This window comes from Nilaparvata lugens, chromosome 8 (genome assembly GCF_014356525.2).
Source record: "Nilaparvata lugens isolate BPH chromosome 8, ASM1435652v1, whole genome shotgun sequence".
NCBI classification, from domain to species: Eukaryota; Metazoa; Arthropoda; class Insecta; order Hemiptera; family Delphacidae; genus Nilaparvata; species Nilaparvata lugens.
The window spans coordinates 4,879,534-4,907,040 of NC_052511.1; the positions used below are offsets into that span (position 1 = coordinate 4,879,534).

At 34.3% G+C, this 27,507-nt stretch overlaps 3 protein-coding genes across 6 annotated transcripts in view; 1 reads left to right on the forward strand and 2 right to left on the reverse strand.

Annotated features, from left to right (window-relative positions):
• The window catches only part of LOC111064318, a 62,104-nt gene extending 55,291 nt beyond the window's left edge, over window positions 1-6,813 (forward strand). For all 4 annotated transcript variants that reach the window (XM_039433802.1, XM_039433800.1, XM_039433803.1 and 1 more), the window contains one exon: window positions 868-6,813. Coding sequence is in view for 2 of the 4 variants with exons in the window: in XM_039433800.1 (XP_039289734.1) it covers window positions 868-1,237 (370 nt within the window). In the remaining 2 variants the exon portion in view is untranslated. The remainder of the gene's footprint in view (window positions 1-867) is intronic.
• Window positions 6,814-7,430: 617 nt separating this feature from the next.
• LOC111064364 (peroxisomal membrane protein 11C) lies at window positions 7,431-16,894 on the reverse strand. Its single transcript, XM_039433805.1, has 4 exons — window positions 16,154-16,894; window positions 12,801-12,979; window positions 10,976-11,044; window positions 7,431-10,047 (listed from the first exon to the last, which is right to left on the reverse strand). The coding sequence occupies exons 1-4, from the start codon at window positions 16,397-16,399 to the stop codon at window positions 9,849-9,851; spliced, it is 693 nt and encodes a 230-aa protein (XP_039289739.1). The 5' UTR covers window positions 16,400-16,894; the 3' UTR covers window positions 7,431-9,848.
• Window positions 16,895-17,966: 1,072 nt separating this feature from the next.
• LOC111064352 (26S proteasome non-ATPase regulatory subunit 10) lies at window positions 17,967-27,080 on the reverse strand. Its single transcript, XM_022352073.2, has 5 exons — window positions 26,850-27,080; window positions 25,876-25,974; window positions 24,079-24,225; window positions 22,067-22,236; window positions 17,967-18,217 (listed from the first exon to the last, which is right to left on the reverse strand). Exons 1-5 carry the CDS (start codon window positions 26,952-26,954, stop codon window positions 18,058-18,060), a joined length of 681 nt encoding a protein of 226 aa, XP_022207765.2. The 5' UTR covers window positions 26,955-27,080; the 3' UTR covers window positions 17,967-18,057.
• Window positions 27,081-27,507: the final 427 nt, after the last annotated feature.

Here is a 27,507-nt window from a genome sequence, read left to right on the forward strand (position 1 = left end):
GCTCGTGCAAAAGAATGTCGTCGAGTTCGAATATAAACACTTTCCCAGTCTGAAGAAAATCAATGACAAGAAAAATCCTCCGCAGCACCGCAGCAATAACCAAGAATACGTTACAATTCTTTCAGACTTGAGACAACAGTTTGATCAACGATTTCAAGATTTTGAAAGAATATCAAATATGGTACAATTCATCAACTCTCTTTTGTAGAGATCTATGCAGAAGATTTTGCAGCTTGTGTTGTAAAACATTTTGGTGGAGATCAGGCTTCAGTTGAAATAGAATTTTTGGATTTTCAAAATGATCTGTCTTTCAGATCACTTACTACAACTGGAAATATTTGGTCTCAAGTCCCCAAATATTATTCAAGTTGCATTGAGGTTGAAAGCTATGTTCAGCTCTAATTACTTGTGTGAAGCATCTTTTTCAAGTATGAAATTCATAAAAAATCTATATAGGAACAGACTGACCGATGAACATTTGGACAACTGCATCAGAATGGCGGCTACAACGTACACTTCAAACATCAAGAAAATAATTGATGACCAAAAAAGAGTTCCACTTCTCTCTTTGAAATGTACATTTCAACTTTTGTTATACTTTTTGCTATGAGATAAGTAGATTTCAAAAGTAGAAATGTATCTTTATAGGCAATAAAAGTGTGAAAATTTTATTTTGCTTCCCGTACTTTCTAATATTTCTTGGTAGCTCACTAGAAGATTTATAAATTCTATTCTAGCTCACAGGCTCATCAGTTTGGCGACCATTGGTCTACACCAACAATTGTGTTCATTACTTCTACAACCCTTTGTAAACTTTACTTAATTTTTATTTTTCAAGAAATTAAATTGTTGGCATTATGTTTACAGCATTCCGAAGGGCAAGACAAAAGACAGAGAGAAGAGATCGGCAGTAGATCGTTTCCGCAACAGATGCATGAACAAAGCTGCTCCACTCGCCTGTCACGAGGAAATAACTCCGTCACTGCGATCCTCCTTCTGCAGCGTCTATTATCAGCGGTCGGTTCTGGACAGCAGCAGCGAAGACGACGAGGAAAACGGACAACAACGCCGCCATAACTCTTTGCGGCCAGCCTCCATTCGGTCCTCTCTGCTCGACTCAACGTACAGTTTGCAAGAAAATTCGTCGCTCGGCTTTTATCCGCGCCAAACGTCCATTGATGATAACTCTCAACTCGATTTAGATTTAGATTGTTTGCCCTATAATACTGTTGTTTGAGTTTTCAACTAACAGTTTCATTGAACTTAATATTGTTTAAGTGAACGGTTCGACTAAGGAAAGTTTAGGTTGACCTTGAAAATACCTATTTCACCTTGAGATTATTCGACTAAGAAAGAACTATAGTACTGTTGTCTAAGTTTTCAGCTGAACAGTTTCACTGACCTTGATATTGTTCAAGTGATCGGTTCGACTAAGGAAAGGTTAGGTTGACCTTGAAAATACCTATTTCACCTTGAGGTTATTCGACTAAGAAAAAACGTTGACCTTGAAAAAACTATCCCATCTTCAATGTATGAGGCTATGCTATGATAACTTTGATTTAATTTTACTGACTACCCTACAGGGTACTGTTGTTTAAGTATTAAGTTAAACAGTTATACTGACCTTGAAAAGGATTTTTAAGGTATCCTATGATGTGAGAACTTGATTTCATTATTTAACAGTTATACTTACCTTGAAAAGGATTTGTAAGGTATGTAGATATATGAGGACTTGATTTCATTATTTTACATTTTTACTTACCTTGAAAAGGATTTGTAAGGTATGTAATGATATATGAGGACTTGTTTTCATTATTTAACAGTTATAGACCTTGAAAAGGATTTTTATGCTATGAGAACTTGATTTTATTCAACTGACCACAGTACTGTTGTTTCAAGTATCTAGCTAAACAGTTACTGACCTTAAGGAGGACATACTGACTTTTGAAAAACGGATTTCAACTTTTGACTTTGTAGAGATAGATAACAGTATTGAGAACCCAACTTTATTCAACTGATTACTGTAGGCTTACTTGTTTGAGTATTTAGCTAAAAAGTTACTGACCTTAAGAAGGTCATACTGACTTTGTAAAAACGAATTTCAACTTGAAAAGAGCGTTTGGAATTTGTAAAAAACAGTAGGCTATTGGGACACAATTTGATTTAACTGACTACATTACACTGTATACCCTACTGGGTACTCTTGTTTAGGTTTTTATACTAACAGTTACTGACCTTGAAAAGGACATACTGACTTTGTAAAAACGAATTTCAACTTGAAAAGAGCTTTTTGAATTTTAAAAAAAACAGTAGGCTATTGAGGACACAATTTGATTCAACTGACTACATTACACTGTACTGCTAAGCTCGACAGAAAAATTCCTAGAATTAGATTTTTTGCCCCATAGTGCGATACTGTTATTTAAATGTTCAGCTGAACAGTTATACTGACTCCAAATACTGAATTTAGAAAGGCGAATTTCAGCTTGAAAAGAGTGTTTCTTCGTAAAGAACAGTATTTAGATCACACTTTGATTCAACTGACTACAATACTTTCAAGTTCGACAGAAAATCTCCTGGATTCAGATTGTTCTCCTATAGTAGACTATTATTGTTCAAGTGTTCACCTCGACTGAAGACGGATTACCACATATCAGTATCAGTGTAAGTGTATGGTAAAGTGAAAATATATCATTTGTATGAGTTTTAATGGGAGTATTCATACTCGCTCGACCGTGCTCAGTGTGAATAGTCCCATTGAAACTTGAGAGAATAAATTTTCTCTGGACTGATACTGATATGTGGAAATGCAGGTTTAGTGTTCTGATCGACAGAAAATGACCTTTTAAAGGGCAGATCAATCTTAAAAAAGAGGGATTTTACCTTTTATTTGTAAGGTATGTAATGATAACTTAATTTCATTCATTAGTCGACCCTCTCATTACTCTTATCCTTAGCTGGGCTAAGACCAAACTTTACGCTTTCAACCTTCATCTTGTCCCTCTTAAATCAACCCAAAAATAATGAATGCATTACTATTGCATGTTGAGTTTCCCATCTGACATTGATTTAGTCTAGCTGATTGTATCCACTTAACTAAGGATCCATCCTGAAAAATTCCTAATTAATCTTAATATAATTATTGAGGATTATATAAATAATATAGTCTGAATAAAATAACAGAATAGATTATATATATTATATATTTATATAAGAATTTATGTGTTTTGTTTTGACTGTCCAAAAAAGTTTGGATGTTTTTAAAGTGCAACGGCAAAGTATTAGTTTGAAATGTTTGTGTAACATTTATTAGGCAATAAATAAGTATTTTATTACTTAGTAATAATTATTGTTAAACTAGTTAATTTTAGTTTAGGTTTTCAATAAATTCTCTTTTTTTTTAATTAAATTCTCGAGATGACAAAATATCCTATGTTAAGATCTGTTTATCAATTATTATTCAACAGAAAATGTTTTATTTTACTATTGAGATCTCCAAACTATCTCATCACCTAGATAGGTTGTTTTATTTCTACGTGCAATGTACTTCTGCATTGCAATGATAGTCTTTAGATCTGATTTATGTATCAAATACATAAATCTATTTTTCTTTTTTAGAGTTTTAGGTTGTATCAAACCCAGAAATAATATATTATTTGGTTGTGATTGTCCATTAGCCTCAGAACGGCAAATACATTTGAAAAGAGACTAGTTGCGTTTTTGTTTTATTTGAAATTTATATAGATAGGAAATATATTAGTTATGTAGATTACATGAATATGTTTCTGTGCATTTATGAACATGGATGCTGTAAATGGTTTTTATTTATGTTGATTTTTTTGTAGAAGTCTATTATGTGGAATCAATTCATATTGGTTGTGCATTGCTTTAAAAAGGTGTGTTATATTTATTTTTGAAATGTTTATCTAAGTATTCAACTCTCAAAGAGGAGGCAGAATATTATTAGTTTTTGGCTCCGTTAATTAGTTCTACCACAACCATCCTAACGATGGCCATCTGAACAGTTTTTATAGTTTAAGATTCTAATTTGCAATTATTTTTTCCTACAGTTACGTTGAAAAGTGGCCATTGCTGCACTGATTACAGAACGCAAAGAATCACTTTTCCGCTCTAGTGCGGGAAAAATTTTTCTGCACTCCAGATTTGCAACATGGCAACGCAAAATACTTAGTAGGTTATATGGAGCAACAGTGCAGCAAAATCAAAATGAAGTTGGTAACAGTGACTGCTGTGGCTGCTATAGTGAGCAGAGGTGCAACCAAGCACAACGCGCTAATTATTATTCATTATATATTATAACCAAGGACAACGAGGACTTTAGGATTTTAGGATTAAGGTTTTTATCAATAATAAAATTACACAGAAAAGCATTTGATGGATTTCAGGCAATTTTACCCATAATTACCCACTTTTCATATTCAATGGTAACTGTAGGAAAAACTTAATGTGAAATACGTGCGCAAAGTTCCTCTGCTGCACTCAAGAAACCATTCCGCCCTCGCCTACGGCTCGGGCGTAAACGTTTCTCTTGGTGCAGCAAACTGTCACTTTGCGCACTAGTTGCACAAATAACTATTCCAGTTCAACTGATGTAGGCTCATAGAATTTGACCAAAATAATTAGTTATGAATACACTCAATATTGAGTATAGAGAGCATAATCACGATATTCCATTATTACAATTTCATTAATTTTCAGCTCAATGTTTGTGTAACGTGAAAATGTTCGTGTATTGTAATTTGTCAATTCTTGTGAAATCAGATGTGGTTCTCACAAGTGTTAATATAAATGTGTGTATTTTATTCCACTAATTTTTTATTATTTGAGGTTGATACTGCACTTTTATTTTAAATTCAATTTCAAATAATTACTAGATATCAATAATGAAGCAATTGACTTGCAAATTATGTGAGAATCGTATATTTTTGTGAAAAATTATGCACTCTTATTACTTTGATTATCGCACAATTCGCTTGAAACTGTAGTATATAGTTTTCACAATTTTTCTGGGTAAAAATATTTGCATATAGTTGCATTCGTAATATGCATAGATTGCATTATGATAAATAATAACATTGTAAAGTAATCTACATTTACAATCTATGTTTCAAATTTATTACTAAAGATTGTGAATAAGGTACCTGCACTTTCTTGAAAACTATGTAGGATATAAAATAATTTCTAATAATATAAGAAATTACGTAATTCCACATTCACATTAAAAATGCCTTTAAATCGAAAAGTTGTCTGTCATTTGAATATATGATGCGTAATTAAATTACGTATTTGATTGATATGAAATACACATTAATGTGAAGAGTTAATAATTTTTCTACGGGACAAAAATGTTCATAATTAATGTAAGAGTTGTAACAAATTGGAGAATTAGCATCAATATTGCTGGCACTTGGCAGTGTATAACGATTTAATACATTTAGAATTGGTATTAATGGTTGAAGAATAGGAATTTTGATTTCGTCTATCTCTAGATTATAGAAATTCATAATTTAAATAATCAAACAAGTTGATAAATCGGGCACAATTCCAATCAGTAAAGTCACAAGCAATGAATAATATTAAAAATAAGCAATATATATACTTGGAAGTAATTTATTTTAAAACATTTCAGTTGGAAAAATAAATTATTTCACAGTTAGTCTTCCAAAGAAAGGTCTCTTGTAAGCCTTTTAGGCTTGAATTGATCATTAATAACGCGAATTATAAAATATAAAAATGATAATTTAGAAATCACTGCACAATAATGTAACCACTGTATTAAAATCTAATTAATTTTTTTAATAATCTCTCTTGCATCATTGCAATAGATGAGCATTAGATTTCATTATTTTATTCAAGCATTTATTCTTACCCAGATGAGGTTTTATTAATGATTTTAATAATACATAGATAAACAAAATGGCTCCCAACACCTTAATAATCTACAGTACAACTATTTTTTAACATTAATTTCTTACAACTTAGTATAATATCAGAGAAATTCAAATAAATTTCCATTCTGATTGAACAAAGTTTTGCTATTAAGTTTTTTCTTGAAAAAACATAATTCGTTAAGTAAAAATCTGTCTCAATAAATAATAAATCTTCATTTCATTCCTCTATTTGTTGAAATAATTTGCATAAAAAGACAATAATCGATCCTCTATAATTTTTTATAGAAAGTTCAGATAATTGTCTGATAATTCAAAAATCTTGAAATCGATCTTCCGATTGTTACTGGATGAACTGTAGTTAATCATTCTATTCAATGATTTTATTTTTTTTTCATATTATAAACTATTTTCTTGAAAACATTTCCAAGTCTATAAATGTTTTGAGTACTTTTTATGCTTCAGAATTACTCATTTGTCAGTCATTCTATTTAAACAATGATTTTATTTCTTTTTTCATATGATAAACTATTTTCTTAAAAACATGTCCGAGTCTATAAATGTTTTGAGTACTTTTCATGCTTCAGAATTACTCATTTGTCAATTAGTCCACTCTTTGATTCACGGTTAAATAATGATTGATTATTATTTTAAAGCCTTGATCATATTAAGCTCAATTTCGAAAATGTCGGGAGCCATCCTCTTTAATGTAAACTGCATGCTAATATCCTAGTTGTATTGGATGTTCATGGTAATGATATATGTGTTGATAATAATTTAATAGAAAATTCAATCCATTCCTTGACCATGTTACCTGCATAATGTAATTTAATAATGTATTGATGGTTTACTTCAATGTTCATGTAATTTTTATACGAATATAATTTACAATTTTTAAAAAGTGTTTTGATTTATATCCTCTGCAGGTTTTTCTTTTCTCACCCTGTATTGTAGCGAAACGTCTCATATTATAGCACAACACTTGTTAGGTCAACCTCTATCCATAGCCCTAATATCAACCATATCTGCGAGATTTGCATATTTCATGAAATCAATCATGGATTTTTTCAAAAAAGGTCAAAAATTAAAATCGCTCAAATTCTCACGAATGATAGTACCATAGAGAAACAATAGCTTAAGTAGATATCCCATGGTATAGGGCGTTCATGTCGCAACTTTTACTGTTATCTCAAGCCGATAGTCCAGGTATTTCTTTCCCAAAAAGCTGTGTGACGCAGGTAGTCTCTTATATTGTGCCGTTCATACACTCTCACCCAAACAAAACAATAAAAATCTACAATAATCGATAGTAATCGACTTGAGATAACAATAAAAGTTGCGACATAAACGCCCTATACCGTGGGATATTAACTTAAGCTATTGTTTCTCTATGATAGTACCTACTTGACACTGCATTTTAAAAGATGGGATATGAAACACACGATTTTAACTAGTAATTTAACAGTAATCTTGTTTTATGGTTGAACGATTTTTATAGGTGAGGTGATGAAAAATGAACAGTTGAATTTTTCAAACATTTAATAAAACCAATATTTTAACAGTGATATAACTTTAATCTATAATATATGAATGAGCAAGCTTCTATCACCAAAATTGTGTCAATCAGCACACAACATATATTAAGTCTTAATCTATCAAGTAGTATAGTATTCCGAAAGATAAAGATTCTAACAACTGTATAAATGATTGAAACAATAATAAATACCAGTAATTGATTAATACCAGTCATAATCCTCTACCTCTTTGTTTTGATCAGCCTAAGTAAATTATCGTTTTCTTTTGTGTTATAGTTTTCTTTTTTGTTTAACATTTTGAACAACAGACATAAGACTATGACAATTATATAACTTTCTAATTCAAGTGTATTTGTAAAAACATGAAAAATTGTAAAAATCTGCCTATCACCTATCATAACAATTGAAAATATTTTTGAACCTTACCGATCGTTGTATGTGAGAATATATTGAGAGATAAATATAAATTATCTAATCAAACAAAAGGTGATTGCTCAGATAATAGGTACTAAAATAGATCACTCTATATTCAGTGGAGTATTGGACGACAATAGAATATTTCAAGTGTAAATCACTGGATAGTGTAAATTAATAGAAAAGAGCTATTGAAGAGTTGAAGTGTACATCACTTAAAAATGGCTCTTGAAGATTTGAAGTGTGAATCACTTAAAAATGGCTATTGAAGAGTTGAAAATAGTCTTGCTGTAATAAAATAAAAGGATACTTTATATATTTTACTGTGTTTCAATACTTTCAGCAGCTATAAAAAAGTGTAATTAAAGTAATACTATTAAAGTAAAGTATTTTAAAGTAATTTCCAATCAACCAGTACAGTAAGTACAACATTTCAATAATCTAACGATTATACAATTTTAAAATTGTCACCATTTGTGACAACTAATGTCCTACTTGAATAAGGAGTTCAACAATATTTTATTGAGTAATCATAAATATAATATTATTATATTTATCTCATTACTATCTTGTTCAACCTACAGTTAAGCCAGTTACACACGTCGTAATCTTTAGATGTTCGATTTTTTGTTTTTTTTTTTTTTAATTTTATCCTATACTATTAAACAAGCAATTTCTGTTTAGATGTTTATATGTTTGTATATTACCGGATCTCGAAAAACAAACGGCTCTAACGATTCTCAAGAAATTCAGAACATAGTAGGTTTATAATATAAAAATTCGATTGCACTAGGTCTCATCCCTGGGAAAACTCACTAAAGGACATTAAAAGAATAATTATCATTTATCCTTGGAAAAACAGCTGATAATAATTATTTCGTCGTCTGTTGATGATGGAAGTGAGTGAGCGAGTTCATGAGTGTGGGACTGTGTCAAAATTATGACTCAGCTGTTGAACTTTTGTAATCATTTAATCAGTTACTTAGTGCCAGTTGCAAAAAAAGCCCGATTATTTTCAATCCTGATTAATTCCAGTAGATACATCTTTTTGAAATGGTCTTCTTTGATTTGGTTCACGTAAAATTAATCAGGATTAAAATTTAACCGGCTTTTGTGCAACCGGGCCTCTGTGAGGGAAATTTTTGCATTCCTCTGGGAATTAATCTCTATTTTCTGTGATTAGATAGAACATTTCTGTATGAACTATTCTTCTTTCGTGATAATTTTTTTATGCTTTTGTACTTCAGAGCGAAGCTCGGTCCCCGATATTCAAATTAAACGGAATTTTAAAAACATTATATGTTTAATCCAATAGAATTTTTGAGGACGGCAAAAAATCGGATATCCAAAAATGTATAAATGTGTGTAACTAGCCTTACAGTATAGAGAGCCAATAACAGTAACTAATTTAGTTGAACCATGGAGAAAATATAGCATTCCTTTCAAATTGTTTAATCGATATCTTGAAGATAATCTGATAGAGGTTAAGAACAGTAGCTAACGTTTCTAGAACACTGATCTGCCTCAAGCCACATATAAAAAATATAAAAACCGGTCATAAAATAATACCTAATCTCGTTTAAGTGTGTTTTTAGTACTCGAATTGCTATCGGATTCTTTAATCGATATCATATCTTAGAAATAGTCTGAAATAGGCTTAGAGCAGTGACTAACGTTCCAAAAAACACTGATCTGCCACAAAGATACAAAAACCCTCTCTCTCTCTCCAATGACACTACAGCTCAAATCGGGCTCTGGCCTCCATCCATCTCTATCTAACGCCGCTCTCTTCCATCCCCTCAATAGTGTAACATTTAATTAGCATCCTTCCGCACCCTAACCTCCCATCGCTCCCTTGGTCTCCCTACAGGACGTCTTCCTCCAGGCTGACCAACCAACACTTTCCTTGGCACTCGTGTTTGAAGATACAAAACCGCTCCTCAAATATTACCTAATATCGTTTGGTCGACGTGTTGTTGGTATTACTGTATCATATTTTGGAAATAGTCTGATAGAGACTTAGAACAGTGGCTAAGGTTCCGAGAACGCCGATTTGCCACTCTTTCAATCGCCCCGCCCATAGAACGCCACTCGGCAGCCAATGAACGGCGTGAACGAGGTTAGCTAAGCACTGCACCATTGATAACAGCTCATTAAATTGCAGTCTGGCAATTTGTTTCAGCTCCAACCTGCAACAAATCGAGATTTTTTAATGGAATGAAACATGAGAAATTTACACTGTTGAATATATGTGCTAGAGTAACTTGTTCTTTACAATCATATGCTGCAACATCTTAGAAAAGTAATATTGATTATGGAGAGATTTCAATATCGAATCTTCATAACCTACTAGTAGTTCTGTGAACAGTAGACCTCATGCAGTATTCTCATCAACAAGTAACTGATTGAAACTATAGACCTTATGGAAATACAGCAATAGACTGTCTTCTCCACACAACTTGTCAGCTGATTCATGATGAATAATTCTATAGTCTGATTTTTACTCTAATATTGGCGTATGGAGGAGGCTACTTTTTCCTTTTATATTATCCTTGAAATGCAAAATTTCCAAAAACCTTGTATATACGTCGACGCGCAATTTAAAAAGGAACATACCTGTCAAATTTCATGAAAATCTATTACCGCGTTTCGCCGTAAATGCGCAACAAATAAACATTTAAACATTATGAGAAATGCAAAACCGTCGACTTGAATCTTAGACCTCACTTCGTTCGGTCAATAAAAATATCTAAAAATATTCTATATAAATATCGACCACAATAATTCCAAAATTATTACTAAAAAACGAGATTTTGAAATAAAACAGAAAAAAGTGTTTATTGAAGGAGGAATAATATTATTATAAAAAGACTTTAAACTGTTATAACCACTTATTTATTGAACGATGAGATAATAGTTTCGGGTGTTACGTCATTATCTATAGCTATCTCCAGTAAACTTAGGCTAGAAATAAGTAAATACTTATTTATATTTTTCTAATAAAAATCTCACCGATTTCATCAGTATAGTTCATTCTTTATTTTATATAATTGATGAATATGCTGCTAAAAAAATCCCTCATCCAATATTTCAGCTGAATAATATAATTTTTCTCACCTATCATTTTCATCAGATAGTCTCTTGTTTTCTTTCCTCCTTTCCAAAATGCTGAAGTATCTAAGGCACCTGCAATGAGAATTGTAGAAAATAAAATGGATACATATTGATAATCCACTGTAGAATGTTCAAGAAGAAATGTTCAATGTTCAAAAAATATTCAATTAAAGATCAAAATAAAAATGGGTTGCACAGTAAAAAGTGAAGTTATTGGAGTAGGCTACTTATTAAAATTCTAACAAAGAGATAAAAGAATTTAGATCGATAGACAGAGACAGACATTACAGAGACAAAGTACAGTCATTCTTTTTCTCTTCTTTCAAATCTTTTATCTCTAGCATAGGTGGGTCATGAGATAAACTGTACTTGAAAATAGAATACCAGTACCGTTTCAACACTCATTTTATGTCACACTAAATAAATCACTTGTGTTAGAATGTTGATAGGATGAATTAAATAAGGAGGCTGAGAAGAGAAATTATTGAAATTATTTCATCAATCAATAACTTCCCTTCTCAGCCACTCAACTTGAGTGAACAAAAAATCGCCTTGAAATTTGGAACATAAACGACCTATACCATGGGATATCTTCTTATGCTATCTTTTCTCTATGGTTGAATGTAATGTGTGTATTTAAATTGTGGCGCACATAGTCATCTACTATTCACTACCATGGAATTACATGCATATTAAATGCAGCACTATCAAGCTTGAAGCTGCCTTCGCCGCTCTATCATGTTTCCACCCTTCAAGCTTCAAGCTTGATAGTGCTGCATTTGATGCATGCAATTCAGCGTTTCCATCATGTTTTCTCCCTATTGTTTATTGTTTTTGAAGGGACGGACTCAAGGGTCCGAAGGTTCGAAGAACCCCACACGTCAACCGAAGCTTATTGTGTTCCCAAGTAGTATGTTAGTTAGGCAAACCAATACCTGTGTCCTTTACAAGAACCAGGAGTTTTTCCCTATACTAACATCCCATTAATCACCTGGTTGCTTGTTGCAATCCAGTGTGATATGCTTGGCAGTCTCTTCAGAATGATTTAGTCTTCGTGACCTACGTGAGTTCCATTCCTGGCCTTCTTTGTAGGTCTTTCCGCTGAGGAAGAGGTGGCCAAGTTGCCTCTAGGGCGCCCGGCCACCCTTGACTCAGCCTCTTGACCCACATTTTTGTGCCTGGAGTTTCACCCATCTCTGGTCTCTTGGGTTTTTTCTTTTGCCCCTCCGAAACTCTGCAGTCAAAAGCCTCACCTCTCCCAAGAAGTTTTGCCTGAATGGCGGACCTTCTTTGAACAGTGGTGAGTTTTGGCCTCTCCACCCACAAACTCATGACCTACGTGAGTTCCTCCTGGCCTTTTTGTAGGTCCTTCCGCTGAGAGAGGGGACGTCAAACCTGCCTCTAGGGCGCCCAGCCACTCTCGACTAAGCCTTTTGACTCACATTATGCCTGGAGTTTCACCCATCTCTGGTCTATTGGGTTTTTCTTTTTGCCCCTCCGAAACTGCCCTGATGGGCAGATCCAGTGGGTTTGAAGACAAGGCAACTTCTGGAGTTGCCTTGAGGTCCCTTTTAGTCGCCTCCTACGACAAGCAGGCATACTGTGGGTGAATTCTGGTTTTCAACACATTCTTGAGTACGATGTTCGATTCAAATATTCCCCAACCCACAGGGGGTTCCTCCCTTAAAGAAGTACAAAGCCACTCTATTATTTTATTTATTCTTACAATAAGTACATTATTAAAATAATAGGAAAAGGAAAAATGAGTTAACCTTATGCTATCCCTCTCCCAAATTTAATTTAGATAGGTTTACACAGGGTTACTTACTTGCAAAAGCTGAAATAGACGGAGAATGCCCAGCACACTGTGCTTATAGTCCACCAACGATCACTTTTGATGGACAGAAGTCTTTTGTCGGCCGCCCAGGCTATGTGTTCGAAAGGGTAGTACAGTTGATCACAGATATTCACAGCCACGCCACATAGGCTCATCAGAGTGTCTTCTTCCTGTAAAACAAATTTATAATCAGCTATAAGAAAGTTTTGAAACATTGAATCACAATAATGATACCAAGGTACCTAGAATACATCGGTATTTTACATGTATTCTAGATACATTATGGTACAGTAAATGGAGGAAGTGCACTCACATGGAACTCGAGGGGTGGGGGTGACTTGGATATGCCGCGCTGTCGTCTGTCAAGAGTGAAGGACAGTTTTCCTGTTTTGGCGGTGCAAATGTTCAACTGCCTGCCAAACTCGATTAGGGCACGCCCAGTCAATGTGTTCAGAAGCTCATTGTCAAAGTGGCTTGTTGGAAGGAGCTTCTACCGGTTAGAGGATTTCTTCGACGAAAGCTTTGCTAGACTGTGACGTTGCCTACAGTTTATGTACCATGTTTTCAACTTTTTCGGTGAAGACTGAAAAAGACACAAGACCACTGGCTTGTGGGTGGTATAAAATTATATAATAGTTTACCTCTCCATGTAAGAATAGATCCTTTCAATGAATATAAGTGTAGACTTCAAAGGTGGTTTGAGAAGAAACCTTTCTACTCTATTGCTGAGTTCTTGAATGAAACTGAGTTTGACATGTAGGCTGTGATCTTGATTTTGAACTGTGATATGGATGTTTCTTGTTTGCTGTGTTTTGTTTTCTGTCAGTACTTGTCTGTTTACAATATTATTTTAGCTGTTGACTTTGTTTTGTAACACCCAACTGTTGATCTTGACTAGAGATTTAATTAAAGTGTGATGTTTCTAAAACTGTAAGACTGAACTGAAATTGAGTAAACAATAACTGAAGACTGAAACTGTGAATAATTAATTGATTGATATTGTTTCTATGCCTAACAATATGTAATTATTTTTTCTTTTTATTGGAAATACTCTATGTTTGTACCAAATTCTTCAGTTAATAAATTTAAATTCATTTATTTAATCGACACGATCAATACAGGAAGACCTGGCCCTGATCACGACTTTGGATATTTGGATGATACTAAAAACTTTTTTCCACAACGTCTTATAGGTGAGTAATTAAAAATGACAAAATAGCTTTGTTGTAGTTTGGACACTGCGGTGTTACAATTGTAAATATTTGAAAAAACACTTACTTTTGTTGGAGTATTGAGGAATGCATTTCACTCCTGAGGAGGAGCTTCATCAGCCTCAGCCTAATGTTGAATTTAAATGTAACACACTGTCTGAACTACAACAAAGTTATTAGCCTACATAGTGTTTCGTCATGGAAAGCAACATCAATTATTAAAAATAGCTTGATTTGATTTATATAATACACAGATCAAATGTGATAGTACAGAGTTGTGCAGAGGAAACGCATGTTTTTCGAACAGCCAGTACTCGTCAACGGGAGAGGGTATTGCACTGGAACGAATGTTGGCAGACGGCCCATACTATGCCATTTCAGTTGCCATGAGCGTTGGAACGTACAACATCGTGTGTTTGCTGTTGAGCAGTATTTTTAGAAACAATGAATCTGTAGTCACTGTGCAACGCTTTTCCGTCAATATTTTAGAGTTGAGGGTCGAGGTGCAATGCCCGATCGAAATACTGTACTCCGATGGGTTGCAGCGTTCAGGAGTACTAGTTCTGTGATGAAAAAGAAACCACCTGGTCTTTCCCGTTCAGTTCGTACTCCTGAAAATGTAGACCGAGTCGAGTGTCGTCGAGTCGATCGTCTAGGACTAGTAACAACTGCCGTTCTGACTCGGTCTACACTTTCCGGGGAACGGGGAAGACCAAGCGAAACATGCGTTTCCTCGGCACAACTCTGTACAAGTATATCTTATCCTGTGATAGTATACATTCTGCTTCATACATTACCCACACTTGTGAAATTGATGGCGTCATAGAACTCAACACACAACTAATCAGGTGACTGCAATCCAATGACTACTTTTGGTAAGAATTCAAATTATACACATACATTCATTCACACTACTATACATGCATTGTCACACAGCAACTTCCTAACGGTTGTAGAGTAGCCAGGATTTTGAAATATGGGATTCACAAATAATTTTGTATTCCTGTAGACTTTACCTATACCCTTTACAAAATAACTTCTTACTTGGGATAGACATGCGCAGCAGAGAAAGCATTTAGCGGGAGGGATACAGAGGCGCGATGTTACCGTTTTGAAGCGGCCAGCGTTCTCCAACTTCTAGTGACTGTTCATGTGGTCATGCTACACATGCGAAGTTTCCTGTCTGAAAACTGTCATACGACTGACAAATTGGCAACAGCGCTTGCTTCCACCTATGGCTCTATTAATCACTGTAATTGGCTGATCCCCCTCCATTTCTCTGCGCCGCATAGAAGTCAGTAGTAATTTTGCACCGCATATTCTTCCAAGTCAGAAGTAATTTTGTATGCTTAATTTGAAGAGGGGGTGCTATCTTTGGATTTTGGGCCTCTTTTTCGGGCTCATGGGGGTGGGGTTGCAACCTGAAAACCACCCCTTCACTACGCCACTGGATAGTTCTCTGGAAGGCGGCCTCATTCAACTGCTTCACACCAGGAGGTGTGAAGTAAGTCCTTGGGAGCTTGAATTTTAAAACACAAAGTTTTCCCCAGTGCAAAGCCTCAGTGGATCTCGAGGTTAGAGCATTCAATTTTAAATCAATACCATAGATCAAGGCTGTGATTTCATACACCATCTCAATAGATGGCAGATCTGAAGAAGATTGTTGTAGAATTTCAGGGCAGAAATATTATAACAGGCCTGCGATCGGTGGAGGCATCTCCTGGGGACATTCTACAGCTTACGGTGACTGATGTTGAAGTATTGGATCTTATTACAGGTAGCCAGAGTATGCTGTATCCTCTGGACATACACCAAACACAGGAGGATGTAATGGCTGATAACCGTTAGTACACCAAGGTGAGCAAAGATGGGCTTGCAGTTGGCATATAGAGATTATAAAACTATCCTGTATTTCCAGTAATAATTATGAAATATTCTGAATTTTTGATGATAATATTATCATCAAAAAATTATCTCTGTTCAGCAATGCTATAAGAAGAATTGCTCTCCAGATATTTTTAGAGTAGCAATCAAGAAATATTGTTCAAGCTTATTTGAATAATAGAAAGTTAATGAAACGTTTTATAAGACAATAAGCTATTTTTTAACTTTACTAAGATATCAATGACTTACCTCATCACCCAATCCATAGGAAAGTGTGTAATTCAACATTGGAATGTCATCAAACAAACGAAGAAACGTTCTACATTCATTGATATGATTACAAAAGTCTGTCAATTTACTTCCTAAGAAGCGGCGACAAAGCCTTGCGTCTGATACACATAACGCTCCGTAATAGATTAGCCTTAAAATTTGATCACGACCACTACAGCTTTCTAGTAAGCTTGAAATTGTAGTGACTGTTTCAGATATATTCATATTGTATGACAAAATAATTCACTTAATAAGAAATTTCTCCAAGCAACTACAAAACAACCATGACTATGCAGTTACGGTCAGAGCAAGTTTATTTGCTAGATATTAGTTATTTGTTTATTTCTGACATTCTGACTCATTATTATTATTTTAGTGAGATAGATTATATTTATTCTAGCTTCAAGAAAAGAGAAGTTGGTAGATTTATAAATCATGAACAGCTCAAACTCTTTATCAGTTAATAACATTCACAATTCAACGTATATCTTTAAAAACAAACTATATTAAACGATGTATTTCACTATTTTTTATAACAACAATATTCTTATCACAGATATCACAAATCTTTTTAAATGCCGCAAACATACAGAATAAAAATATTAGTAGCTTCTCAAGTCAAGTGTTTCCTATCTTGGATAGTTGGATCTTCAAAACATAACCCTACTTTTCCGTTTCGATAAGGCAGAAGCAAAAATAAAATGTCATCAAGTTATCAGCTGATTTGATTATGAAATGAAATCCGTCATGTGCTGCTATCTGCCAAAACGGTAAACTCTCCCATGCTCATTGAACGAGTTTAAACCTGTAGTGTCTTCATTCATAAAGAACACTGTTTTTCTATTTTTGGAATTTATTTTGCAGTAAAAATGTAAGTAGATATTAATATTAAACATTACTGTCATTTTCTTAAAAGCCAGTTAAATTTAAATTGTGATTCATTTCATGAGAACCAATCTTTTCGAAAAAACCTTAAAATTAATCAGGATTAAAATTTAACCGGCTTTGTGTAATCAAGCCTAAGTTATGATTAAAAACGGTAGTTTATTCAATGTTCAAGCAAAAGATACTTACCAAGGTAATAATAAATTAAGCTGTGAATTAATGTGCCGTTTAGTTCTTCTGTATTTCTTTTATATGCACATCTTTTTATATTCCTTGTTTGATGTTTCATGGTACTCTGGTACCTATCTATGATGATAGTCTTTATAATATGAGTTGTTCTGATGAGGATCAATATACCCATTGAACACATAATAGCAATATTTTTGCCATTGAAACAAGTCAACAGCATCAAAAAACTTTTAAAAATCATAATGAATGAGCTCTCAAATTTTTGGCACAACTCTCAAAAACATTCTGATTCAACCACTGCTTCATCCCTGCTGGCTGCCTCTTCATTAACGTAGTGCTGAACTCCTGTAGCATATCCGCGATCTCCTAGGAGTCGCACCCTGAGAAGTCAAACACCTCTCAGGTAGTGAGGAAGGAAGTAGTTGACAAAAAACTTCGAATACCCAGCCTGAAAAATTGTGCCATATATAACAACTATTTGAGCAGCCCGTTTTTTTTTTATTATAATAGAATCAAATAGTTCCCTTTTTAAACTTTTTACACAAAATATATATTCATGTTTATACTTCTACACTGGTTGTGTTCATGTTAAAAGTATTAAAAAGGGTACTGGTGAATTCTATAATAATTAAACAATTCAATTAGCTCTATTAGAATACTTTTTTATTCTAGGTTTATTAAGCTTACTTACAATAAAACGTGAAACGAAAGCTAAAAATAGTACAAAAAATGATAATATTTATTGTTGAACAATATACAAAAACAAACATCACGTCAGTCTCGATTTAACATTAACACAATAACGTTCATTACGCTCCCCTCTCTTTCAATTTTTTGATTTGGTCTCTCAGCAGCTGATCAGCCAAATCAAGAGGTGTTTTACTCTCCTTGTTCATGTACCCAACATTTGCACCGTGTTTAACCAGCAACAGAGCTACTTCGGAACGGCTTTCTTCACAGCTCAGGTGCCTGCAAAAAAATAAAATAAAAAATTAGAATTCAAAATATTAAGTCGAAATTAACAGGACTAATTAATTAAATTTAATTTAATTAAAACAAAATCTGGAAAGAGCCATAGGAACACTCATACTGAACGCGTGCACTTGCTGGTGGCGTTCAGTGCGAGCAGCGACTTACAAGTCATAACGTGTTTCTATGCCTCTTTCCAGATTTTGTTTCTCATCTGCACGCTTGGTTATGCATGGTCTCGCGTGCACTTGCATATTCGTGCATCATCCAATGTGATCATACCCTAAAGAAGTGTTTCAACTCCGTGTTTAAAGCACCGTTGCAAAATCGTTTGTAAACAATCTTATTATATTAAAGCATAGAGAAACAATAGCATAAGTAGATATCCCATGGTATAGGGCGTTTATGTCGCAACTTTTGCTGTTATCTCAAGCTGATAGTCCACGTAGTTCTTTCCTGTGAAGCTTTATGACGCTGGTAGTCTCTCAAATTGTGCCGTTCATACACACTTACCCGGTCAAAACAGTAAAAATCGACAATAATCGACAGTACCTAATCGGCTTGAGATAAAAGTAAAAGTTGCGACATAAACGCCCTATACCATGGGATATCTACTTAAGCTATTGTTTCTCTATGATTAAAGCTTTAATAAATAAAATATTATGAACTAACAGAATATTCAATCTCAACTGACTGAGTCATTTGAGAAATAACATAACAAAATGAGTTACTTTTCTGTCAAATTTAGTTAGCATTGGAATATTATTATTTAAATAATTATCGCATCGATTTCCTTCAGAAATAAGTCAGAGCTTCTTTTGCCAATTCATAGGACTCTCTAAGAAGCATTCCCTATTGAAGCAACACAAGTTCTATAGTGAGGTTCACGTTATAAAGACAGTAGAGAAAGATAGAACAGGGTTGCCGATTCTCTACCTTGCCACTGCCTTCTATAGAGCTGATACCGGTATATCTGATGTAATATCAACTATTCATTCTTGTTTGAAATAATCATCTATATTTTATTCAAGAAAATATATTTCTCAATGATTGAATAATGAATCTACATAATTGGGATTAAATATTTTATCAATTAATAATAATTTCACATTGTTGAAAAAAGATCTAGCAACCTTTCTGAGCTATCAAATCAAATCAAAGTCCATTTATTGCCAAAGACAAATTACAATTTGTATAGGCCACGTCATGAGAAAATTACATAAATCATTACATATATATATATTATATATATATTATATATATATATATATATTATATATATATATATATAAAAGCGAAATGGCACTGACTGACTGACTGACTCACTCACTCGCTCGCAGAACTAAAAATCTACCGGACCAAAAACGTTCAAATTTGGTAGGTATGTTCAGTTGGCCCTTTAGAGGCGCACTAAGAAATCTTTTGGCAATATTTTAACTCTAAGGGCTGTTTTTAAGGGTTTAAAGTTCGTCTTTTAGCATGTATATTCTTCTTCTCCCAATCTCTTAATTATAATTGAAATTCCCATATCATATGTTACTATAGAACTATAATCTAGATAGAGTACCTCTTCGAAACAGTTGTTAACTGGCAACTGAATTAATAATTTTTTCAGGTTGGCATTAAGTTGAGTTGACTTTGTTAGGTTGGCACCAAGTTGGAGATTGAAATGCATTTATCGCGGAAAAATTGATTGGGCACTGCTACTTTAATCAGAGCTATTCCTGGGAATATTATATTACTAGCCGTCAGGCTCGCTTCGCTCGCCATATCCGTTTAGCCAGAAGTTTAGTCTGGACCCCCGACTGGATCGTCCTAACATATGATAAAAATGCGCAAATGAAAAATGCAGGCGAGCGAAGCGAGCCGGCTGATCTCATCCTTGGACGATCCAGTCGGGGGTCCAGGGGGCGGAGCCCCCTGGCTAGACGGATATGGCGAGCGAAGCGAGCCTGACGGCTAGTACTACATAAAAACAACAAGAAATCATCACATCAACGTCTTAAAAATTCTCCATATTGTAGGCAAAATATTCATCATTGGTATAAAAACAGTTTCTTATCAGAAAATCCTCAATTTTAAGTTTATATTCACCCACTAGTAAGCCTCTTATATGTAACGGTAACTGATTATAAAACCTAATTGCACAAGCACTTAAACTAATATGACTAGATTTGTACCGACAATATTCGTTTCTAAGGCCGGTTACAGAGCTCGACCGACCGTCAGTGCGTATGTACCATCCTGACCGCGTATGTACCATCCTGACCGTACGCATCGATGAATCAGTTTTACACATTCAGAGCTCGACCGACCGTCAGTGCGTATGTACCATCCTGACCATACATCAGTTTTTCTGACTCACAAAATGGACGCCTTTACAGATTGTTATTGCAGCTTATTATCTTCGTAAACGAAAGATTAAAAGAAGTAGATATCGAGTTCACCCGATGGTCGCCCAAAGAGCATTTCAAAGTGAATTTAGTACCATTATATACATAATTTCTTGGGGTGAAGATACATTTTTCAACTACCTCAGAATGTCCATCAGAAATTTTGATGAGTTATTTCGAGCTTGTATCACCATTGGGAATACTTGCAGTCACTACAAGCTACGGATCAAATAAATGTAGAAAATATTAATAATATATGATTTATTCAATAAAAAAATTAAAAATGATTGAAGAAATGTATAGAAAAACTCTGAATTCAAATATGACACTATTAATTGAATTCATTATTTATGCTATTCAATTCAATATCAGCTGATTGTCGAGCAGAGGTGTCAGCACATTGGTTATGTTGCGATCAGTACAGCTCTGAAAGCTTCTATTTGCGCGTCAATCGACCGATGGAACGGATGCGCACGAGCTCGACCGATGGTATTCATACGCTGTATAAAACGCATGGTCCTGACCGTGCGCGTGCGTGCCGTCAGTCCTGCTCTGAACGGATACATGGAATATCTATGGAAAAGACAAGTGTGACTGACGTACGCACTGACGGTCGGTCGAGCTCTGTAACCGGCCCAAGGTTACACCTATTTCTTGTGTTGTGCGAATGAACATCAAAATGACTAGAGAATGAGAGCAAGTTAGTCTTTACAAATAATAAACATTGGAAAATAAAAACACATAATTCTCAATCTAACAAATAGAGGTTTGCAGTGCGTAAGGGGAGGAACATTACACATGGTTCTTAATGCTCTTTTTTGCAACACAAGAAGTGAATGGGAATCACTACAATTGGCCCGTAATATAGCCCCATACAAAAGATGTGAATGCACATAACTATAGTAGACATTTACTAAAATTGCAAAGGATAAAGGATAATTATTGTACATACAAAAGATGTGAATGCACATAACTATAGTAGACATTTACTAAAATTGTAAAGGATAAGCTAGGAAAGGATAGCGCTATCTGGTTTGTCAAATGATAGACAAGGATAGCAACACCAATGTTAATTGAATACTGTTATTATAACGTGGACCTCACATACATCTCTCACCTCACAGTACCTCTTACCTATACAACTATTGTGCTTAGGTAATGAGATGAATGATGAATGAATAGTATGTGAATTAAGTTATCATTTACATAACCTCTAGACTGTGTATTCCAAATTAAGGTTTAAAGCATTTTTGGGCGAATGCCTGTTGTTTTTACCTGCATTGTATCTATTGTCTATGAATAAATGAAATGAAATGAAATAGATAAAGGCATTGAATGAATGAATGATTATATAATGGCTAATGTGGACCGCACTATAGAAGATTGATGAGGAACCCATCAAAATGTGATTACCTATTATCTCTATTTGTTTGAATATGAAAAAATGAATACTCACAACGGTGTGTTGCCGTAAACGTCGGTTACATTGACTTCGATGCCCTTAGTTCTAAGGAGAATTTCGACAATTGGCATGAGACCTAGTGAGGCTGCTCTATGCAATGGCCGCGCTCCCCTTATGTCCGCTATATTCACATCTGCATCGTTCTTCAAAAGCAGCTCAACTATCTGCAAAACAAATCAAATCACTTTAAATTTTAATTCATCCAACATTTAATACATAAATTAAGTCAGAGAGATATTACTTTTAACATGAAGAGGGGAAACCAGTTTCTCATTGCACAGTTTGTAGCAAGGACAGAGTAGTGGAGAGGAGTAAGCATATTGCGCACAATTGGATGCTGACACAAAAGTAGGGGAAACCAGTTTTTCCTTGCACAGTTTGTAGCATGGATAGAGTAGTGGAGAGGAGTAAGTAAGCTGCGCGCAATATTGGATGCTGACACAAAAGTAGGGAGAATACTGTTAGGAAGTGAGATTGATTACTGGAGGAAAGAGCATCGGGCCTTTCTGTCTTCTTCTAGAGAGAGCTGTGTAAAAAGTAATATCTCTCGGACTTTAGTGAGCATCCAACGCTGAAGAACTCGCTCAAAATATCGCCGAAATTCTGTCAGATGTTCTATTGAAAGCAACGGAAAGCCAAGAGAAATATTATATTGAGTTATTAATTACATGTAATTGATAATCCAGCTGACTTGTGATTTGAAATGATAAAAGACTACAATCTTGTTTCTTATGAAATTTCAATGTTATCCTGTTAAGGTCTATATGAGCAGTTGACGGCTCTGGTGTAAACACGGCTTAAATTGAACGGTTTCTACTACAAAATTGACTTAAGGTCTCTTCTAAACTACGCTTCGCTGAAATACGTCTTATCTCACAATATTGAAATCTACGCTACGCTGATGTGAGCAGGACAGATTCGTGGCTTGAATTGGAGATACAACATGAATTTTATGATTTATTCATCTATCACATTGTGTACAAATACTTAACATGAGGAAAGGCACAACAGGCTCATGCCCAAAACTGTCCCATTTCCAATTTATACTATACTGCCTAAATCAAAACGTTGGTTATGTCACATTCACTTTTCAAAATACAATTTACGCTCTTCAATACTCAGATAAACAAGAAAATTTTGAATCAAATAGGAACTATTGGAGTTTAAAATTAAAAAATCTAGAACAGTAACTTAATAATTATTCAAAAACTTTAAATTTTGAATGGAACTAGAAATTTTCAAGCTGAAAACTTCACACTTTACAGAAAACTACAGCTGTTATTGACGTATTACAGCAGAGCCGTGAAGTGTGAAGAGATCCTTACCCACAAAAAGGACTCTTTCGTTGACGAACTCAATCTGTATAATAGCTCAAAGGATATGTGTTGAAATTTGAAATTGATTGATGAAAGCATTTGAAATTTATCATTGAGCATACAAACAAACCAATAAACGAATACTGATCAAGTCAAAACTAGGAACTCCCTAAGTTTGTTCAATAATCATATAATGTTTGTTCAATTATCATAATTATACAGTTGAAGAAAAACATTATTTGGATGTGATCACATTGGATACATTTTCGTGCAAGTGCACGTCGACTCATGCATGAGCCGAAAAAACAAAATCTGAAAAAAGCTTTCTTCATAGACTAGAAAACGATTTGGTAACGGTACTGAGTTGAAATAGTTATTTAGTTCATTTACTTAATGTAAAGCCCGAGTTCTTTAGGGTATAAGTGCACACGAGAGACCACGTGGTCACGCATGCAGATGAGGAACATGATTTATTTATTTATTGAAAACAAGAATAAAATATGATGTGGAAAGAGCCAATGAGACACGTCGTGACTAGTATGTAGCTGGTCACACTAACGCAACCAGCAAGTGCATGCGTTCAGTGTGTGTGTTCCTATTGATCTTTCCAGATTTTGTTTCTCATCTGCACGCTTGGTCATATGTGATTCCAATGTGATTACACCCTCACTCCCATTTTGATTGTCGTACCTCTTTCCATCCTTTGGAGCAAGCCCGTTGCAGGGGGGAGTGTCCTTGGTCGTTTTTGGCATTAACATGGGCGCCCTGAGATAGCAAGTACCTCACCACTTCAGCTCTGCCCGCAGTTGCAGCCAGGATCAAAGGGGTCATTGACACCTAGAAATTAATAAATTCATGACCAAAACACGTTATATTTTATACAGTATTCAAGTGGTGTAGATTCCAAACTTCGCCAGGTCATAAAATAAAAAGTCATTAAAAATGACAAATGACATGTTGAAACATGTTGTAAATCAAAAGTTTTTAAAAAAGGGTACTCAGATTTTCAATTGCAATATAAAAAGCCACTCTATTCAAATCAGATCAAATCATTTATTGTTAAAAAAAAAACATTGGAAATGTTACAACAACGTCAAGATATTAACTAAAAATATCAACACAAAAACATATAACACGCCAATCAAAATTCAACTGCGAAAAACTCATCCACCGTATGCAGACATTTCCCGATTAACAAGTCCCTCAAATACGTCCTGTAAGATGCGATATCCATCACACTCACGGACTCAGGTAGGCAGTTGAATAATTTTATGGACATTTGCTGCCAGCTCTGTTTAGATACATTATAACGGCAGTGTCTGACTTTGTATTTGTTACGAGTGTTGTGACTATGGAAGTCAGAGTATATTTCAAAATCTTGAATGTTTCTTATAATGTAAAGCAAACATTCAAATACATATAAAGATGGCAATGTTAAGACACCCCTTTCTATAAACAAATTCCTACATAGGTAGGAATGATATTTTAGAATCAATTCTAGTATTTATAAAACGTAAAATCTACATTAAGGCCAGGATGCACAAAAGCTTGTTATGTTTTGAAGGGACGGATTCAAGGATCCAAAGGATCCTCAAGAATCTTACACGTCAACCGGAACTTATTGTGTGTCCCGAGAGATTGTTAAGTTTTGCTCATGATTAAATACCACGAGAACCAATCAGATAAGGTTTTTCTGAGAAGGAAGACTTCTCTGATTGGTTCTCGTGGCATTGAATCGGGATTAAAAGTTAACAGATTCTTGTGCAACCGGGTGTTAATATGAAAACACATGTAATATTGTGTGAATTCATTGTACTGAATGTAAGATACTTGAAAATAAATAAACGGCTAGCTATGTTGTTAGGTGTTTATTTTGTCATGACAATACTTCAACTTTAATTTATATTAATAAGTAAGTAAAATAATAAAATATAAGAATAAAAATATGGAGTAATCTTGGAAAAGCACATATTAACTCCCATTTTACTTCTAAATTTTCCCAATTTTTAACCATTTTTTCTCTATTTGCAGTCGATTTCTCATTTTGTCTGGGACTACGACATAATAAAAATAATGAGGATTATTTTACTTTCAGAAACAACCCACCGGCTTTACAATAGAAGATTCTGGAGTCGAAAACTACTAGGACCCAGACACGTCATATTCTACAAGAAGGTAACTTTCAATCTTACAATTTAGATTTTAAATAGTCTACATATACCGAGTGTTTCAAAAAGAATGACCCAATTTTAAACAGTTATATTTATTTTTAAAAATGGTTCACACTAACCAATTTTACATCAACTTACTCACAGAAGTATCGAGTTTATGATGATGTAGCTACTGCATTAGTTATCCTAGTTTTCAGCTCCTCAATATCAAGTACTAAGGGAGGATATCAACTTTAAAGATCGTGCTTATGTTCCTCCCTTAGCACTTGATATTGAGAAGCTAAAAACCAGGATAACTGATGCAGTAGCTACAGACATCGTCAACTGCATCAATGGGGGAATTATGATCAACCAGGAATTTCACGATTTCGAAATGCCCTCCCAACGAAGCCCAATGTAACATAGTTCGGAGATTCTGTAAATAAGGTTATACATAATTATATTATCAACAAATGATCTTTGGGAAAAGTAGCCGCGTTTACACCAAAGTTGTCAACTAAGTTTTTAAGATATTGTGGCAATTTGTTGTCAATCTCTTAAAAGCACTCTCAGAAACTTGTGGAAATCCTTCTTTTCAGAAATATTCTGTTTTGAGAAAGTTATGAACAAAATGTTCCCCGGTTCCTCCTCTACAAGTCCACGCCGACTATGCTCTCTTAATAATTGACAATTTTTGTTGTAGAACAAAATATATTTGACAATTTATATTTGAGAACAGCAACTTGTCCTTTACAAAAAATTGTCCACTTGTTGCTATAATATCAGCAACATTTTGTTGGCAACAAAAAAATTATGGAAAACAATTCGTATACAAAATTTTGTTGACAACTCTGGTTGTAACGCAGCTTTATTTATTGCAAATACAAATTATATTTATTAATTTGTAGTTAGAAGAAGAGTATGAAGGAATTCATGCAAAAAATCTGTTTGTGGTAAACATAACCTCACTTTTGTAAATTTAAATTTTCCAAGTTTTCAGAATTTGAAAGTAAAATGTTCACATAAAAATAAGATATACTATTGGAAAACAATCTAGAACATCAGATAACAATTCTTCCTTTAGTATCATTGTGATTATTTATCAAAAAATGTTATCAACAGTTTTGCATGACAAAGCATTAAAACTCAGAACAGCAAATTAAACAGTTTTATAGTATTGTTCCAATAGAACCAATTCGGACCAGAGAATAACTATTATAAATTCAATAGGCTAAATAATTTTATTCACAGAAAAATAAAGTTAATATTGGAAAAAGGTTTCTAATTTTATTGGATTACTCAGCAACTTACAGCATCTTGAACAATAACCAAGTCCTTGTCTTTTGCAATCCTCGATTTGATTGCTTCAAATTTTCCTTCGTAGGCTTCGTCAAACATTGCTTTGGCGTCCTCCATAGTTTTTTTAAATTTGATTAAATCTTTGAATTCAATAACAATTTTGAAAAACTCAAAAAACTACCAGCAATTCATTCAAGCCGGTTACCGCGTCTGTTTTTATATCGATCATTCAGCGACAGATCGACAATCGAGTCACTGAGTCGAGATGTAAAAGTCGATGGTGTAGATCGATATATTATACAAGCGGCAAATACAAAACATTAACTAAGCTTTAGACATTCTATAAGAATATTATTCGTTAATTTACTCTCTTACATCAAGTATAATGTTTCTCTCCTTCAATTGTTAGCCTAACATTACAAAGTTATAGTTTAAAGCTGTAAAGAGGTTGAGAATATTCTTATTCAATATCCAATATCGTGATCGATGACCAGGCTTCCCCGGATAGACGTGTCAAAAAGTAAAACGGTATTTTACACAAAGATGGCGGCGTCTCAGACCAGCATATTAGTCATTGAAAAAATCCTCTAAAGAATAAAGGTCCTCCCAATGAGCCAGCCACCTTGATAGGGTGTCCTTGAACGCCTCTTCAATGAGTGTGGCAGGCAGT